This window comes from Colletotrichum chrysophilum, assembly GCF_026319265.1.
Source record: "Colletotrichum chrysophilum strain AFK26 chromosome Unknown scaffold_9, whole genome shotgun sequence".
Lineage (NCBI taxonomy): Eukaryota > Fungi > Ascomycota > Sordariomycetes > Glomerellales > Glomerellaceae > Colletotrichum > Colletotrichum chrysophilum.
The window spans coordinates 217,287-236,386 of NW_026517296.1; the positions used below are offsets into that span (position 1 = coordinate 217,287).

The 19,100-nt window shown below is 56.2% G+C and overlaps 2 protein-coding genes across 2 annotated transcripts; one reads left to right on the forward strand and one right to left on the reverse strand.

Annotated features, from left to right (window-relative positions):
* Positions 1-1,045: 1,045 nt before the first annotated feature.
* COL26b_001920 (uncharacterized protein) lies at positions 1,046-2,365 on the forward strand (the record flags this gene model as incomplete). The annotated part of the gene is made up of 3 exons (XM_053174856.1): positions 1,046-1,719; positions 1,918-2,131; positions 2,357-2,365. The coding sequence occupies 3 exons, from the start codon at positions 1,046-1,048 to the stop codon at positions 2,363-2,365; spliced, it is 897 nt and encodes a 298-aa protein (XP_053041151.1).
* A 6,230-nt stretch (positions 2,366-8,595) lies between these two features.
* Positions 8,596-10,509, reverse strand: COL26b_001921 (uncharacterized protein; the record flags this gene model as incomplete). The annotated part of the gene is made up of 2 exons (XM_053174857.1): positions 8,596-9,670; positions 9,722-10,509. 2 exons carry the CDS (start codon positions 10,507-10,509, stop codon positions 8,596-8,598), a joined length of 1,863 nt encoding a protein of 620 aa, XP_053041152.1.
* Between the last annotated feature and the right edge of the window lie 8,591 nt (positions 10,510-19,100).

The following is a 19,100-nucleotide window of genomic DNA, read 5'->3' on the forward strand; positions in this document are numbered from 1 at the left end:
TGGGGGAAACGGGAAGTGTACCCTTTGAGGAAGCGTGCCTCCTTGAGGGAGGCAACTGGGAAAAGAATAGCGAACAAACGATACCCAAGAAGAGCGAAAGAATTGATACCTGGCACACAAAGAACAACATACATAGAAAGGATAGAGATAATCCAAGAAAGAATTGTGGAACTTGATGAGCTCGAATCTTGGCGTGACAGGCGATCAATGATCAACAATCCCTTAATCATGGATGAGAAGTCGGATAAAATAGTAGGGCAAGAGACTCCATTGATTGAAATCAAAGGTTACAATGACATACCCAGTGCTGGAGGCTCAAAGCCAAGGATTGCAACCTCGCTTGGGCCTCGGACGGGCATCATTTCCGTGTGCGGGCCGTCCCCAGCTGGCTTCGGATGTCTCAATTAAATCAATTAAAATTTCCATTAAAATTTACCCCGCCATCCTTTCGTACCCTGTGGGCTCCTGAAAACAACGCCATTCGATGACATTTCGTGCGCTGACACACTGGAAAATCTCCAACAAGTGCCCCCTCGGTCCTCTCCTCCACTCGCGGCCCCCATTCTGCCCAGCGGCGCTCCTCCGAGTCCAGCGCCACCCGCCGCGTTCAGTGGTTCCTGAGCCTTTGTTCCTTCCGAGACTGCTACGTTCTCTAGACGCTGACGAGGCGCTAATGGAAGGGGGCGATGGGGGGAGGAGGGCCCCGTCAGGCCGATGGCTTAGGTATATCGTAAGGTAGGCGGTTGTGTGGTCGCGCAGAAAGCGCCCTGTTCAGTTTGGTCGCCTTTGAGCTGCACCGCCTTGAAGCTCAGCCCCTCGTCGCTGCACCACCTCCGTCCTGCCTGAAGCTGAGAATAGCACCAAATGTGACGACATTGCGCTCCCACATAAGCAGCTGCTCGTGGCCTCTTGATCCTCCAGCCTTGAGCTCGGTATATCTGATTTCTGCATTCTGTGCCTTCTATTCTCTATTCTTTCCGTTCCGAGACGTGACCCGGACTGCATCCATAGCAGTATACTAATCTTAGGCACCATCATCATCATCATGGGTATACGCGACATCCTCAAGAAAAAGGACAACCTCGACAATGGCGAGCCCAGCAGCCAGGACGCCATGGACAGGCTAGCAGCCCCCGAGTTCAAGTTCATCCGATCAGACACACACTCGCAAGAGGTCATCCACCCGCCAACCGTGTCTGTGGAAAACGACCAGTACCTGAATCCCAAAGACGGCGGCGGCGGCCAGAAGCCGCGACGCAGCCTCGACGTCTTATTCGGCAACCGCTCCCGTAGCCCTTCCGTGTCCTCCCAGGCGAGCTCGAACGGCAACCCGAAAGGGTCCAGACGGCTGTCGGAACGGCTGCACCTCAGCCGGTCGCCCGCCTCCTCCGATAACGTCCCGCAGAACCTGCCCGACATCGTAACCACGGCCGAGGGCGACGAGGCGGCCTGGGAGAAGCGCGCGACAATCCTGGCGTCGTCAAACAAGAGCAGACCGGCGACGCCGTCGCATGATAACGGGCAGGGGGTCGGCGGGGCGAAGGACAGCTCGAATGGCGCTGCCGTGTCGTCGCCGGCCATTGATGAGGATATCCAGGAGGCCATCAGGCTGCATGAGGCAGGGGATTACGAGAACTCGACGGCCATGTTTGCCCGCCTGGCTGATCCAAAAGGGGCTAACAACACCCTCAGTCAGTTCCTGTACGGGCTTGCTTTGAGGTAAGTCTAGACGTCCAGACTGGTCTCGACCCCGCGGCAGGCTTGCCGTCGCCTCCCCGTTCCCATGGGGCGGTCCCATGCCGGCTCGTCGGCCGATCACACTGCATCGGGGTGTTTAGAGGGGGGCGACGGGTGCCACGATGCTTGGGGTGGTGGACGGATCGAGTGACGCGCTTGCTGACTCGGGAATGTTGATAGGCACGGCTGGGGATGCGAGCCCAATCCAGAGGGGGCGATCAAGTATCTGTCGGCGGCAGCATCGAACGCGGCAGCCGTTGAGCAAATGGCGTTGAAGGCTGGGCTCAAGAAGGGTGGCGCTGCCAAGGGAGAGCTCGTTCTGGCCATCTTCGAACTGGCGAACTCGTTCAGACACGGTTGGGGCACGAAAACGGACCCAATCGCGGCCAAGCAGGTTGGTTTCCCCGTCCGAATAGTGGCTCGAGGCGGGAGGAAGAAACCTGCAGAGTCGCCATCATGACCGAAGGGGCGAGGGCTGACATCCAATTGCATGCAGTACTATGAGACCGCAGCGAACCTTGGAGATACTGGTGAGTATGCCCTCATGATGCATCGCTGGGCGTCAAGACAGCGCCCAATGCTTCGTTTCGGGTACGCTAACCAGCCTTGCTTGACTCAGACGCCATGAATGAAGTCGCCTGGTGCTATTTGGAGGGTTTCGGCTGCAAAAAGGACAAGGTGAGTTTTGTCACATATCAGTTCTTGCTTGGAGATATTACGCATCTCGGCGTCGGCAAAACAGGGACGGGAGACGGCATCTCTGGGGAAACTTTGAACGAGCCTCACTCGTCTCGTAAAGTGTGTGCGTGGCTTGTGCCATGAACCGCATATGTCATGAGATGAGCTCAACTCCAGGGACGCCCAATTCAAGGGGCCGTCAGCAAAGTTGTTTTGGTCAGGTTGGGCATCAAGCGGCCGTCTTTCGCGGCCGCGAATGACACCCGCCCGATACGCATGCTCGATTTCATCACATGAGGCTGACGACATGTCCAGTTCGCAGCAGCCCGTTACTACCGGTTGGCCGAGAAGAACGGCAACAAAACACTAGGCAATTCATGGTAAGTCGAGCCAGTCTCCTTTTGCTTTGCGCCCATTTGGTTTGCTCGGTTTTCCCCAAGGGTCGGATCCGGAAGACGCATCGAGTCGTCCTGGGAGAGGGGGGCAGCCTGCAGCGCGTCGCGGATGACTTGCGCGCTGCGGCATTGATAGGCTGGCGGCCCTTCCTGCACCCCAAGATGCAGCAGCGGCAGCAATAGTAGCGGCAGCTCGCCCTGCTTTGGCAGCTTTGGCTGTCAGCAAGTCTCCCCGGGCATGCACGCAATTCTTACTTGTTGCATGCTCTGGCGTGCTGCGCTGAGCTGCACCGCCTCCGACAGGATTGCTCTGAGCCTTGATGCTGGGGTTACTGGGAGCGTTGCGGTCGCTGTGCCCCCATGCATCGCGATCTCTGTTCCTACCGGTTTTCTGTGTCTTTCGTTCCTGACGACATTGCATTTCTCTGACACCACTATGATCCAATACTCTGGTGACACTAATACTGACGGTCGCAACCCAACAGGATCTGGAAGGATAAGTACGATCCAGACGGCGGCAAGGGCAAGAAGTAGAGAGGGGCAATGCTCCGTATCAGCGAGGGTATGCGAACGTGTGAGACGGTCATCGGTGACACGGGCGTAGCATACTCGAAACGGCTGTACGGACGGCAGCGCGTGCATGCTTTCCCCCCTGTTTGTCCGCCGGCGATTCCCTTTCCTCCTGCCGCTGTGTCACCGAGACGCGAGATCGTTGCACGGAGCGGGTGTCCATTCGCCCGATCGTGTTCCCGTCGTGAACCGGAACGTCGCGATAGGGGAGAACAGATAGAAAGCTGGCAGGCCCCCCTTCCCTGTAACGAATGCCCCCCGTGATGGAACGGGAAGCACGAAAGAGAATCGTCCCAGGTGGCGCAAGCGTACTGCGGCAAATAGATTCTCCCATGCAGTCTATTCACAGTGCGGTGCGTTTCCGCTAGGTGTATGCTGTACGCCGTTGGACGACAGACATGCAGGTCTCGTGAGCATGGGGAACAGGCCAATGCTCTTGGGAGGGGCGTAGAGGCCTCGCGGGACGGAGCGAGGACCTGGGACTCAGCCGAGCTGAGCTGAAGTAGCCTACGGTCAGTTTTGGATAGATTGGCGGTGTCTACTTGGACAGTGGGAGGCATTTTTTTATCATTACTTCATTTTCTTAGTTGTATCATACCCCCTGGGCGAAGAAGAGCCTCATACCCAATATCAGTACTGCAGAATATTACAAAGGACAACTTTGTTTACACAGCGGGGGCTCCTCAACGGGGGTTGTCGGGCCCAGAACCGGCGGCCGATTCTCCATCCACCCTCAGGCGATCCCGTCGTCCTCGTCCGGGCCGAAGCAAAGTTCCTCCCGACGTCGTCCGAGGACCATCCCCTTCCCGTTCCCGGGAGGGGTGAGGTGCCACCAGCCCATCATCCGTCGTCCAAAGGGCGGATAGAGGATAGCACGACCTGGGAAAGATGTTTGGCCTACCTAGGTTTCTTATGTTGGACGCATGAACCTGCGTTGCGCTGTGCGCCGGCGCGCTGAGAGACATTTGTGGTTCCTTTTCTCACGCGGTTACCCGCCGCTTCAGGGGGACGCCAGTCAGGAGGGAGGAGTGAGGAGTCACTTGCTATTCGATCTCTGTACGAAGGGATCGCGAGGGGCTTCTTGATGCGGTTGCAGAGCCGGGGGAGGGGAACACATTACATTCCGGGTTTGGGACTTCATGATCCGCTAAATTTACTTCTAAGCTTGCCCTCGTGTGTTCGGCCAGGGGCCAGAAAGGGGGGAACTATCTTGTGGTTCTAGGAATCCCGTCTTCCGGTTGAGCAGTCGCGACTGTGACTGCCCCCCTGATGCGAAACCTGCGCGACGTCTCTTGAAGGGTTGGGGAGGAGCTTCCAGCCAGTGTGTGCCTGGTCCTTTGATACCAAGGAAAAAGCTTGCAACTCAGCTGGACAGTTCGTACATTAGCCTCGCGTCTTCGCTCTGGGGAAGGGGGAAGACACCGAACCCTCTCTCGCAAGCCCACAAGTTCGCAGCTTCGGGGCCTATGCGGGACATTCAGACTAAGAAGAAGATGCGCGCATCATGGAACGACAGGTGAGTGTTCATCTGGTGTTTTCTTCTCTTCTCTCCTGGCCGTTTGTATCATCGCGAGATCAGATTGCATGAGCTAAGGAGGATGACCCAATGAAGCAGTGCAACGTCAGCAAAACTTGCAAAGATGCCCTGGCTTGAAACTTCCTTGACGCTCTGCAGTAAGGTAGGTCCGCGTCGTGATGGTATCGGCGACGGAAAACGGATGAACCCATCCGAACCTGCACGCTTGGGTATATTTCCTGCTCACCTGCTCACCTACATGTGTCTGGGCCGCACCTTTCGCCACTCGTGAGTGATTGAAGGCCGCGCGCCGCTCCTTCACCTAAGGTCAGGCTAGATTGGGTTGGCTAGCTTGCAGTTCACCTTCTTCACCGTGGTAGTTAGGTCCCTTAGCCACATGGTCCTATCATCCTAGCTTCTTTAGCCGTCCAAGATGGGGGCTTCTTCTTACCTCATGGGCCTCAATTATGCACCGTTTCTTCGCACCGCGCGGCCGGAAGATGAATATCTCCCCGCGGGTGGACGGCGCAGAATTACGGAAAGGAGCATGACGATGGTTGAGTGCGATTCCGATTCCTCGCCGCAGACCTGGGCCTACACCGCGGCCGCTCACCGTCACCGCGCCGTTTGGCCCCCAGTTCCCCAGCTCCCGTGAGCGAGCACCCAAGCATGCGACCTCGAGAATGTCTCAGACGCACATCGAGTACGACCGCGCATCATCCATCATGCCCCCCCTCCGGTTACGTCTGCCTGCCGTCTTACGCCAAAAGCCTGGGCTGATACTACGTACCACCTTATCAATCTCAGCATCTTATCCGCCGCCACATCCTTCCCGTCTCACCACATTCTCTCCCATTTTCGCACGGCGCTCTATCTATCTGGGGGACTTTGGTGCGCCAGGCAGGAGGGGCAATGCAGGGCAAATGGAATAGGTAGCAAGTCTGTCGTGACCCAATGATCTGGGAGCGTTGCCTCATCTTCTGGCTTGATAGATGCCGGTATTCCAAAGGGTGCATCTAATCCGGGCCCTCCAGCTCCCCATCTGATCTCATCGGAACCCGAGCCGACGACTCACGCGAAAGAGACACACAAGTACATCATCGTGCTGAAGCTCGCAGCACCTTGCAAGCTTCGCCTTTTCCTTCCACGAAGGCCGCGAATGGCACCATGTCTTAGCACCGAGGAAAGAAATGCGGGATCTCGTTCATGAGGGGGGAGCTAAGAAGTCTTTACCAGCCTCCGCACTTTTTTACTCCCCTCCCGACCTAAGATGTAAGACTCAAAGCTACCCTTTAGCGGGCTGTGGCTTTTATTGTTCAACCGCGCGAGACAATAGGGTCGTGGAAATCTTTAGTGTGTTTCCAGAGGGAAGAGACAATCCCATTCATCCCTCTTCAGCCGCTACGCCCGTTTGCCGCTATTGTGATCCCCAAACACCACCAACCGCGATGCCATCCATCTGCATGCAACATCACCAGAAACGGCCCCCCAGAAAGAAAAAAAAGAATTTCCCGTGTTTCCCGCGCCGCACTACCACAGGCTCACCCGCTTGCCCCTTCCAGCCCCAGCTCTGCGCTGCGCTGCGCCCACCATCTCACGCGCCGCGCCGTCGACCACAGTGAAAAAGACCTTTGCCTCGCTCCTCCCATGCAATCAGGAAACCTCAAAAAACAACGCTAATGCGGCATCAAAGCCGCCGCTGCTGCTGCTGCCCCCCAACCAACCCATTGGTCTCCTCCAAACCAAGAACCAAGGAAAGACCGCCTACTCCCTACCCGGGTGCCATTCCCGAGACGGCGGACGTGATCTCCAACAGAAACCGCAGGTCACACACACACACACTTACACTTACACACACACCTTACACATTCCGCGTAGGTACCGTACGGTACCGTTCATCGCCCAAGACTAAGGCAGGAAGGAAGGAAGGAATAAACGGTGATGCGTTCCGTTTGACACTGCCCCCCCCCCCCCCCCCCCGAACTGTGGTGTTCGCCAATAGTGCGAGGGGAACTGACGACGACAATGGCGAAAACGGGGTTTTTGGTTGTCGCCCCCTCCTCTCGATAGCACTGCTTCGGGGGATAGGCGAGTGATCAACGGGCGCAGATCACGTCTTATCACAGCCCTCGATATACCCCCTCGAGACCTATGAGTGTTTGCGCTCAGCGCGGATCGGATCAACGATCAACATGGAAGGCAAGGTCATCTCGTACCATTTACGACTTTTTAAACTTTTTATAGCCAAGTTTTTCATCCAAGTGAAGAAAGTCATCTGCTCAGAAGTATTCACAAATCACGGTTGGCAATCAAGGCGGGAAAATTTAGTGGTAGTAGTAAAAAAGAAAACACAAATGAGTTTCCATGGTATCTTTCAAGTGCTTTGGTAAGAAAGCTTCGCAAGTAGCTACATGAATAGAAAAAATAAAGGCCCGAGCCAAAACCGAACCCTCCCAAGAAGCCGCCTATCTTTCAAGAACCGGCCTTTCTGGGTTTGATGTAGATGGCTCCTACCACTGAAGTAGAAAATAAACAATAAGAATCCTGAGGGGGAATCAACATTCATCCGCCGCTGCTAGTAAACTCTTCAATGCTTTCCATTTCCCCTCCCGCGCTGTGCCCGCTTTCCTTCTGCTCGCTGTGCTGGAAGTGATTTCTTTCGCTGAGAACTGTTGTTTCCGTCGTCGTAAACGTTGACGGTCGTAAAATGTTTGGTGTGTGTGTGTGTGTGGTGAACAAAGTAAATGGACGAAAAGACAGTTTGTGTGTGTGTGTGTGTGTGTATGTGTCGAAGTGAATAAATGGATGGTTAAAAAAAAAGCGATGTTATTTGCGCGCGTTTCGTGAGAGCATTGAATGTGTGTGTTTGTGTGTGTCTCATTGATCATCAGATTCGTTTCGACTTTGTCATTTTCTTCTTCTTTGGACGTCGTGAGATGTCCCCTTCCTTCCTCCTCTTCGTTTCTTTCGTCGCAATCTGTTGCGCGCAATGTGGTCGCTTGCCATCTCTCTCGAGACAAGATGAAAAAAAGAATAAGGAAATGGAAAACAAATGAGAAGCACAAAGCAAATAATCAAAGGAAAACAAAAACAAAAACACAAAGCAACCGCTATCCATCCCTTCTCTGCCCTCCTAAATGTGATGAGACCTGCTCTCCAGGTTTTGTCTCCCGTTGTGACCGCCATCCCATCCCATTCCCGCCCATTGTACATCCATCCCTAAAACCCAACCGCCCGCCTCCGCTGCTCGCCCCGCACTGGGAATAAGCAGTAGATGGAAAATACCAAAAAGGAAAAGCAGATAACAACAAACTGATACCAGGACTGTGCGACAGATATAAATCCAGAATGCTCGCTCGCTTGCTTGCTAAGATACCGAGAAAACACACAAGGAGATGTGAACACAAAAATGTAAAAACATCAGATAAAGTGAGGCCCGAAGGAGCTTCGATCATGGTTTTGTTTTTGGGGCGAAAAAAGAGGATCGTTTGGTGCGTGAGCAACAATGTCTGGGGGGTCCCGCGGTGGAGCGGTAAAGAAGTGTATGATGAGAGGCGCTTCGGGAGAAATAGAAAAGGAAACAATGTTTTGGTGTGAAGATATGTTTGGTTTCGTCTTGATCATGAGATCGTTGAGGTTCTCTTTTTTCTCGTGCTGCTTCGTTTCTTTTTTTGGTTCATTCATATGCGAAGACATTCGTTATTCGTCAGTGCCAATCTTGTTGGACTCGGACACCATTTTGGCGAAATTCCTGACCACTTCGCTGGGGATCTGGTCCCACAGCAGCGATCTAGTGTAGACCTCGGCGGCGGACTGCTTGTTGGAGTTGCGCATGGCGGCGAGGGCGTCGGCGAGGTTCCTGCGGCCCTGGCTGGTGGCGCGCTCGGCGGGCGTGGGCCCGTTGCTGAGGAAGTCCTGGGAGCTGACGCCGTTGTACTGGGCGGCGGACAGGCCGAAGAGCTGCTCGTTGGCCTGCTCCTCGGTGGGCTGGGTGAGGGAGTCGCCGAGCTGGCCGAGCATGGAGGGGGCGACGCCGGACATGGTGGCATCGCCACCGAGACCGACGGAGGCCTGGTCGACAACCCATGAGCCGCCGGAGGGCTGGGGAGCGACGGCGTTGAGGGTGTTGGAGGCCTCGTTGACGCCGGCGTCCTTGAAGACATTCTCGAGCAGGGTAGCGGCCTCGGCGCGGACGTCCTCGGAGACGCGGGGGATGGCCGGGGTGGAGCGGCTGGAGAGGACGAAGGCGCCGACGAGGAAGAGCATGAAGAGGATGCCGCCCTGGGAGGAGGAAGGCTTGTCGGCGTCGACGGGGAAGGGGACCTCCGCCTTCTTGGCGGGGACGACCTGGAGCTCCTGCTTGACCTCGGGCTGCTGCTGCTGCTGCTCCATGGGGTACTCGCCGAGGAAGTTGACGTTGTCCCAGGTGCCGGGCATAGTCATGCCGTCCATGTCGTCGTAGCCGGAGACGAAGGCGTTGCTGGGGGGGGCGGCCATGGCGGCGTTCTCGAGGCGCTGGACGTGGTCGGTGAGGACGCTGACCTTTTTGCGGAGCTCGCCAGTCTCGATGGTGTGGGTGCGGATCATCTCCTCCTTCTCCATGGTGAGAGACTCAATGTACTCCTGTTGGAACTGCTTCTCCCTCAAGAGCTGCTCCATCTTTTGCCTCATCTCGGCCATCTCCTCCTCCATGTCGGTGAGGACGGCGGTGAACTGCTTCTTCTCATCCTCGAGGCGCTCAGTGTGCTGCTTCTTCCTCTGGCGAGAGTCGAGACTGTGGTCGGATGTTAGTGTGTGCAAGTCATAGAAGGGATGGTTCACTCACGCTGCTTGCCGATTCCTCAAGAGACGTTTTTGTTGCTTGAGCTCCTTGATCTCCTGCTCGTCGGTGGACTGGGCGATGAGCTGGTCGATGTTGCTGAGGTTGCGCTCGGCGGGGATGTCGAAGCGGGCGTTCTTCTTGCGGATGCCGTCACCTCTCCTCATGTCGTTGTGCGAGCGGATGGTGGGGCTTCCCGGGCGCATCTTCTTCGCCATGGACTCTGACTGACCGATCCAGCCCTTCTGCGGTGAGGTGGGGATAGACTGGTTGCCGGAGCCGATGGAGGCGAACATGTTGATCTGGCCGGTGGGGTTGGTGAAGGGCGTTTGGCCCTGGACGGTAGGTCTTTGGAACAGAGCGCTGTTGTCGTACTCCGCGGGCATGCCGTCGAACTGTTGCAGGGGAGTGCAAGAGCCGGAGGTGTTGCTCAAGGACCAGGCGTTGCCTTGGGTGCCAAAGGGAGAGGGCTGGGCGTGGTCGAGGCGCATGAAGGGGTTGTTGCTGTGCTGCTCCATGTGGAAGGGGTTGTTGGACGGCACCGACTGCATCTCGACTGACTGCCAGTCTTCCGTCTTTGGGGAGAAGAGCGAGCCGCCGACGGCGAAAGATTCCCTGCGGCTGTCGGCCATGGGGGGCGACATTTCCAGGCCCGAGTCGAGCGCGCTGTGATCCAAGATGTTCTCGTCCAGAATGCTGTGATCCTCCTCCTCGTAGTACTTTTGCGCTTGACTTGTGTCGACGGTCAAGGGATTCGGTCTGAAGTAGGTCGGCATCTGGTAGGTTGAGACCATTTCTGGTGAATATGATGGGGCAGTCTAAAGATGACTGCGAGGTGCTTCTATGCGAGCAAAATGATGCCTATTTAATTTTTTCTCTTTGGAAAAAATCTTGGAAATAGTTGTGTTAGTCGTGGGTGGCAGGCGGCGGTGAGAATGATCATCCAGGGTTTATTTTTGGGTTGAGTGAGATGTGGGGACGGTGCTGCGGATTCTCAGAGGGACTCGCAGGTGAGGGGAATGCACTCAGGCTGTGTGCAGAAGGATGATGATGGGTGTAGAGAGGATGCATGCAAAACCGCTGGAGAAAAATAGCGAGACGCGGGCTTTTGTGAAGGTCGTTGGACCACAGAGCAGCGCAAATGAGGTGAGGCAGGGAAGAGGGCCAGGAAAAAAAAGCAAAGAAGGTGGTGGGAGCGGACGAGCGGCCGGAGTGAGTGAGAGAGTAGTGATAAGAGAGGTTGGTGGGGATCAGGAAGTCGAGCGGGTGAGAGGGAGGCCGGAAAGTTTTAAGGCAGTGCGTTGCAGCAGAGCGCAACAAGAAGAACAAGGCAAAGTAGTCTGAGGGAACTGAGGAAACAGAAACACACTCACAGGCTTGGTATCGTTTCTTCGTTCGAGTCGTACGGTGCTGCGATGCACTCCAGATCTTGTGGCAAGTTGAAGAGCAGGTCAGTCAGACACAGGGCGGGGAAAGCCTCAGTATGTATCGTGTGTGAGTGAGTGCGTGCGTGTGTGTTGTGTGTGTGTGCGAGAGTTGGTAAGGCCGCCGGTATGTGAGGCAGGTCGAGAGAAGGATGGACGATGGAACAATAATAAACAATTGTGTGTTGCAACAACGGGGGAGGGAATCGTCGAAAGATGGGGTGTCGGGAATATGTATATGTATGTACGTATGTACGGTTGTGTGAGTGTGGTGTGGGATGGATCTCGTTCTCTTGGTGGACTTGGGTCTTGGTGGCAGACAAGGTAGAGCCTGAGGAGGACGGCGGATGGTTTTGTACTTTTGGATCCAAAGGCGGCACTTCTGCGGGAGAACGTGGACGAGGTACTTGGTCGGAAACGGTGGCCGGGTTGAGGTACTTTGCTTGGCTTCCAGAAGAATACGGTGGGCATGGATGGGGAGGGGAGGAGGGGACTGGGGAGGGAAGAGCGTATGGGAGCAGCAGAGTTGCGGATGGTGCAGGTGCAGGTCAGGCTTGGTCCGGGTCCCAATCCCAGTGTGCCAGGATGCAGAGACTCAAGAGACAGAGAGAAAGCAGTGGGGAAAGACAAGAGGGACGAACGCGCGACCTAGGCCGGGATGGGCAATCGACGAGATGGAGGAGAGCTCTTTACGGCGAGAGCAGAGCAGCAGAACGGAGAGCCATAGTAGTGTACGGCGGGTGGGATGGGATGGGATGGGTGGGTTGGTCTGGTCACTCACTCGTTTGTGGAGGGTGGCCGACAAACGACGGGGGTGGGTGTCTAGTGAGAACGTGCCGAGGAGGAGCCCAGTCAGCAAGACTCTGAGTCTTCTCTCTCTCTCTCTCTGTCAAGAGAAACCGTATCTGTGGTATGTAGGAACAGAGACTGCTGGTCAGACAAGAGAGATCATGATGCCAAGGAGCCGGAACTTCCTTCGTTTCCCTGCTTCGCTGGATGCCGGGTCCGTCATGATGCCTCTGCTACATGGAGAATGTCTTGTCCATGTCTGGCCTTCATCCCTCGTGAGACCGCGGGATGTCCCCGGAAATCTTGCCAGTATCTTGTCATGATGGTTTGATCCAAGCAAGGCGAGAACGAGAGCTTGGGATTGCGGCAGGCTGGGCTGCCGCGCTGACTACTACACTACACTACCTACTGACAAGCACAGACGGACGGCCGACGCAATACGGTTGCAAAGTATTCCTTGGAACAAGACACGGACAAGACAAGGGGAGCATTTGAGCAGGGGTTGTGTTTGGCTCTAGACCGCCTCGAACTCTCCTCACGGACTCTATCAACTCGATAGACTGTTGCCGCCGTCTTCCCTTGTTTTCTTCTTGCTACCCAAGGGGAGAGAGAGTGTGTATGAGAGAGGCCATGGGGATAGGCTAAGGTACCGCTCGGCGGGCTAAAGCTAGGGCAAGGTACATGAGGCCCGGAAAGAGGCTTGGGGACGAGCTCTTTGGGGGGTTGTAATCCCATCATCATGGCCGTATGGGAATAGAAACGGCAGCCGGGGCCTGACAGGGCAGGGTAAGGCCAGGCGAGACGGCAAGAAAGATACTCGGGGGGACCATGGGACGGAGGGCGGGATGGCATACGACGGGATGGATGGGATGGGATGGGACGGCACTCTGTGTGTACTTGCTGCAGTACTTGGTACAGAGTAGTAGCAAGCAGTATGGGCACAGAGAAAGCCAAAGCGAAACCCAACCCCACGCCCAGCCGATGTGCTCCGACTGGATTCTCTGTGCGCTCTCTCGGTCTTGTGGCTCTCAGTTGGGGGGAGCCTTGGCCGGGTATGCGTGTGTCAGTCAAGGGCCGCTGGGGGACAACAGATTCCGGCCGACGAATGAGGTCAGCGAAGAGGAGGATGACAAGAGATTCTGGGTTCTGGGCCTTTGGGTCCTGGCCGCGATGCGCCGGGTCTAGCTGGACGGGGATCTTGCCGGAAGACACTCTGAGCGACGGGCGGGTCAGGCAAGGGAGGTTGAAGGCCGTGAATGGAGATGGGGAAGACGGCTCGGCCGTCAACCGGGACGGCCAGTAGCGGGAAATAAAAAATAGAATTTTTTTTCTATGACTTGGTTCTTTGCGCGCAAAAGAAAAAAAGAAAATGAAGGAGACGGAAGGGGGAAACACAGCCAGCCAGCCAGCTCGGCGCAAATGGGAATGGCGGTCACGGTCACAGACGGTAGGGGTTGGGCGCTGCTTGGGCCACCGTCTGTTCGGCAAATGCGTGCGCAGAGGTTGGATCAAGGAAGGACGGGTGAGCAAATGGTGAGGGAATTGGCCACCGTTATTCTGCACCGCAAGTTCCATTGAGAGCCCAGCACTGTGAGGTAAGTAGGTCTTGGTAGGTGAGGTGCAGTGCAACACCGTCGGAAACGTGTGGTGTTGCCTGAGGTGAGTGTAGACGGTCTGGATGTTTGAACGGTGGACCAAGAATGACGTACGGCGCTAGGAAGGCAAGTAAGTACGGAGTACGATGTAAGGTAAGGTGAGGTACATTGGCAAGGTACCTAGCTGGGTAGGTACGGTAGGTGGTGCCCCTCGGTGGGAGGGCGAAGCCGTTGTGATGACCAAAAACGGAAGGAAAGATGCAAAAATAAGAGGTGAGCTCTGAGTGGTGAGCTTCGAGTCCCTGGTGACCGAATCCACTGGACGAGAGACAACGGGGATCCGGAGAACCAGGCAGCTCCAGCAGGTTGGGCAGCGACGGCCGCTCTCTTCCGCGATAGGCCCGCCCGCACCACCCCGTTGATACCTAATCTTCTCCAGACTGCTGCAGAGCTGCTCATGTCACAGCAGCCCTCCTGCAACCCTCTTTGCCAGGCCCTACCCAATGCAAGTACCTACCTTACCTACTTACCTAGTAAGCCACTGTTTCTCGTCCAGCAGCTCCTATTGCTCGGCGCTGAGATGGGGTGACCACCCCTCGCCAGGCTCTCGCTACAGGGCGGACGAGGCACTGGTTCAGAGGTGAAGGGCTTACTTTAGCTCGGATTGGTATTGGTAGTAGCATCGAACCTCCCTCACCAGGCACCTTATCTTGGTAGGGCAGGCAAGGTATGACCTGAGATGACATTGATGCTCTGCCATTCAGCTGTCTTGCTGAGCATCCCGGTGTGATTGCAACCAGACGAAGCAACAGGCCAGGGCAAACAAGCAGAATACAGACACTTGCGCTATCAAAACATCCAAATGGAAGTCGCCCGTCTTCCCAATCACGGCAAGTCATGCCGTGTGTACCTCGGGCAAGGTGCTCACTTCGCGATGGCCGACGCAGAGAACCTTGAGGGTATCCGTCTCTACACAGAGATAGAGCATGACGAGTCCCCATCCAGAGTGGTATCGTCACTTATTCCCTAGATTATCTGGCTAGCCCAACATGCGAAAATCCCACACGGCGACAATGCAACCGATCCGATCGATCACCTCAACAGACTTGGCTGGTGTCCGTAAATCTCTGCAGTCTCTGCAGTCCCAAAGCCCCGTTTTCCTTCTCGAAAACCAAAAGAACAAAGCGCAATTGGCCAACCTCGTCCGTTGTAGGATGGGATGATGCCCGTACCCTCAGACGACTTCTCAGCCACATCCCTGGAGGGAAACAGCCACCCTTCGCCTAATTCTCGGGCGCCTTGACCCCAGCGGGCAAAGTCAATTCCAACATCGAGAAACATGCGCAGGAGAGGGGCTGCGCGCTGCGCATGAGGGTCCTCCATCACGCAGTGCGACGACTGCGACGACGACAACGACGAAGAGAAAAGTCGGTGGCTGGGAAACAACATCCGGAAACCTTTTCAGCGGCGCCGGTGATGCCCAAGCCGGAGTGTCAACACCAAACCAGCCACTCAGCCTGGAGAGACGCGTTACCCCCAGCTCCACTGTGCTTCATGGCCGCATACTGCGCGGCCCATCGTCAGCTGTGAAGACCCTCCCTCTCCCTCTCTGCTTTGTCGGTGTGCCATGCGCCATGGTGCTTGTTTGGGCCTCTCTGCTCGTTTCTGTCCGTCTCCGTTGGTAGAGGCTGAAGAGGGGCAACTGAGCGAGAGGCCTCGATGTACCTCGACACCCAAGATCGCAGGCCGGATACCTCGCCTGCCTGCGGTCTCCCCTCATGCTGCCCCTCGGGATCGAGTCTCGAGATGTCGTGGTCTGCTGCCGCAGGGCCCGTGGTCGATTCATGGCAACGCGTTTCGCGTCCTGGAGCGCGCCAGACGATCCGGCCAAGCCCGCGACCGCTGCAGGATTCGCGACGTCACGAATGTTCATCGGAGACGTGATTCATGCGCGACTCCACCGAGGGGCCCGACCAACGCTCTTTGCGCATTCTGTGAGGTCGAAGGAGAGAAGACGCCCTGGCGATGGCTGCAGCATCGCCCCCAAGCTGCCTTAGGGCCTGAGGTTAGTAGCTCTTTCCTGCGCAGTAGCTTTGCAGTGCAGTGCAGAGTAGCGTTTCTGGGCCCAACCCAGCACACCTCACCCAGCTAGTACGATGTGAATACACACTATCCATGGATGGAGGCAGGTGGACCTGGAGACCGCACTTGCCTTACCTTACGGTCCGCCGTAGCCCACCGTCTCCTCACCTTCTGGAAAAACTCGGCCGCCGCGAAAGCCGGAAGGTGGAAGGAAGGATGGAAGGTGGAAGCCGCCCGTGCACGGTGCCGCCCATCAATGGCGCCGTTTGAAAAGCGGGGCGCCCATAAAACGACCCGTTAATGGGCCGCCGCCGTCCCCGTCATTAGCCAATCGTCCAAGTGAGGCGAGCGATTTCTGCTACCGCACCAGAGTCGCGACCTCTGACATTCATGGATTCTGCCCACGACCGTACCTGACAGTCGACTAGCATCGACCTTCGAACCGCCCTTAGCCGCATCAATCCAATCCTCCTCCATCCATCGCCGAATCTTCCAGTGAGAATCTCACGCACTCGCTCTCCTCCTTGTCGCCCTTGTCGCCCTTGTCGCCAAGGTACTTCACCACCTCAACACGACAACGAGCCATCCGAGGTACCTTACTCAACTTGTTGGCTGCCGCATGGCCGATGGCCGAGGCCTTCGTTCGTGACAATCGCGCCTAGAGAGCTGTGTACAGCTACAGCTGCCAGCCTACGGCGGCGGTTTTCGCATCCAATACGTCGATTCTCGCCGTTGTCTCCTGCGCGTTCCTGGCGACAGAGCCCAACCTGTTGGCTAGACCAGACCACCGGCCCACGACCCCTAATCTGAATGATTTGATATCTGAGCTACAGCCTCAGACCGCCAGAAGTCGTCATTATCATTGGGAGACGCCGCGTGCGACACATCTCGACTGCGACATCTCCTCCAGTTGCGCCCAACGCCCGCATTCGGCCTGTCACGTTGGCTCGGATTATCCACACGGAATTCTCCCCGCCCTCTTCAGCACTGATCTCGTTGCCTCATCGTGCTTTCTCCTGCGCCTTGCATGAACGAGGGGCATCATCATTGCGTTCCTGGGCCTCTAACACGGCCGCTCTGTCATTTTCTCTCGCCTTGCCTTGCTCCGCCTGCCAAGTCCACCGTCTCGAAAGGCACGGCTGACCTCAACCTCGTACCTAAACGTACGTTGTTGCCCAACGACACGGCTCGATCGAGATCGGTTGGTAATCAGCCTCGGATGACTCCTTCTGCCTTCCAACTCTTTCGTTATTTCTTCTTTCCATATACCCTAAGGTACTTCGGGAACGGAGAAATAATCCATCGACTGACTCAAAGCCACATTCATGCCCGTCGCTCCATCGGCAGTTGGAATAGGCTTGGTGTTGCCGCGCAAGTTCGGTTCCTAGGGTTAGGTCGCTCAGCCCTCGCGATGCCCAGGAACTAGCTGGTTTGAAGCAAGAACAAAAGTTCGCACAGTCCGGCCGTTCAACAACCACTTGCTTCTCTGCTCGTTCTCCCGAGAAAACCATCCAATTTCCAACAAGGTCAATGGCTGATGACGAGAAGAAATATCTCGTTCAGCCACTATTGAGATGGTCTACCGACAGGGCTGACCCCGGCGGGGCATCTGAACTTGAGACCACCCCTGTTCCCTGGATATTCGGTTTAGATCCAAGACTGTCTCTTCCGAATTAGCATCCCGGTGAGGATCCCCGGTCTCACCTCATCTCACGAGTGAAGGGTTCCCAGCTCAGGTTTACGGCCGATGTTTGCGAAATACCAATATGTCGGAGAGCAAAACCTCCCTACGCGGCCTCGTTGATGATGGAGGAGGCTGGACCGATTGATCACCATGTCAAGTTTCTTTCTTGACTCGATAAGATGACGGTCGTTCCAACTTCCAGTCCGTTTTGTCGGTGAGCCCCCCACCGGCAGCTTAAGCTTCTCATCCCCGGGATCCACTCCGGAGCTGCTCTCAGACATTTTTCCCAGCTTTGAAGTCGGAGATTGAACTTCAAGCGATGGATCTGGGACCCCCCGTCGCGCGCGTGCTCATGATGCGATTCCGCGATCCACCGCCTCCGTTTCACTCTTCCGACGTCATCCAGAGTCCTGGGTCCGTCTGGGTCTCTTCCCCCTCATTCATCCCTCATTCATCAGCCTCCCTGTCAAAGGAGGAGCGCAACCGATGCGCGCACGGCGTCGCCTTCTCCTTGGAGGCTCGCGAGAGCTGGACAGAGCTGTATCCCCGACAATTGACCTGCTGGAGCTTGGATCAATTCGGATCCAGATTCCATTCATGCACACGCCCAGGGTTCCCGCTCTGTTGCAAACAAGGTGACTGAGACTGGGCTCTCGGAACCGCTCCCCGTCCACAAAATTCTACGCCTCCATGGCGGTGAACGGACGCCGTGCATCACCCCAATCCACCTCCGGCTATCATCCCGCCCGAATAGAAGTCGCGAGAGAAGGAGGGAAGAAAAAAATACTTCACCAGTACCCAGAGCAAATGACTCCTTCGACGTGAAAACTCTGCTGCCTTCTGGGCGTCGGTGCCAGTCAGTGCGCGCGTCCTATCAGTCAAGGAGGATATCACGAAGGGAGTGGGAAGCGTGGGTACCCGCAACAGGATCTTGTCAGCCCGTCACTCGTCACTTCTCAGCATGCCTCTCCACAACACGCGAGCGGAAACTTTACGGCGCATCGCAGAAAACCCGCCTGCCTACGCATGCGTTATCGACGGCCCCCAAATGGGCCCTCCTTTTGGAGATCAAGATCCTGTAGCACGACAATCCGACAACCGTTGACACCTCGGCTCATGTGCATTTGATACGGCGCAGATGCAGGACGCGGTTGGGGCGCGTTGCAGAAGTCGGCCAACATCATCACCGCTCATCGCGCGTCGTCCCGTCGAACAATTCTTTGCGAGCATCGACAGATTTTTATCAGGTGGCCCAAGGTGCTCTCCCAGCTTCCAATTGTCGTCGTATCCTTGCAATAGTACAGGGAGCTGGGTTCTGGATTAGGGCAAACCTACCAATGCCTCTCATCGCCCGCCAATTCCAGCCAGCCCGGGCAAACAACCTTTCAACCAGCCACTTCCACCGTCTTCCTTTCCGTCGCCCTGATGGACGACGACGGCTTCTCTGGATGTTGGAAAGTTGACTCATCGTACCCTGCCCAAAGGGTTGGGCATGGTTGCTTCTGCGTCTCCACTCTTTTCCCATCTTGTCGTGCCTGGCAGACGCCTCACAGCTCAATCCCAGGTTGGCGGTGAAGGATACCTACACGGGCTGGCTCAGGGATTCCCTCCTTTCCCCCTCCTCCTGTCCCGCGTTTCCGAATCCGGACCCCTTGCACTGCACTTTGCCCGCCAACCCAACCCGCCCTGGGAAGGGAACTTCGAACGTCGTTGGTGGCTTGAGTTAAAAACAGAATTCGGGGCCTGGGCTGCTGCCAGCTGCGGGACCACTCGTCTGTACGTTTGACGGATATTCTGAAACGGAGCTTGTG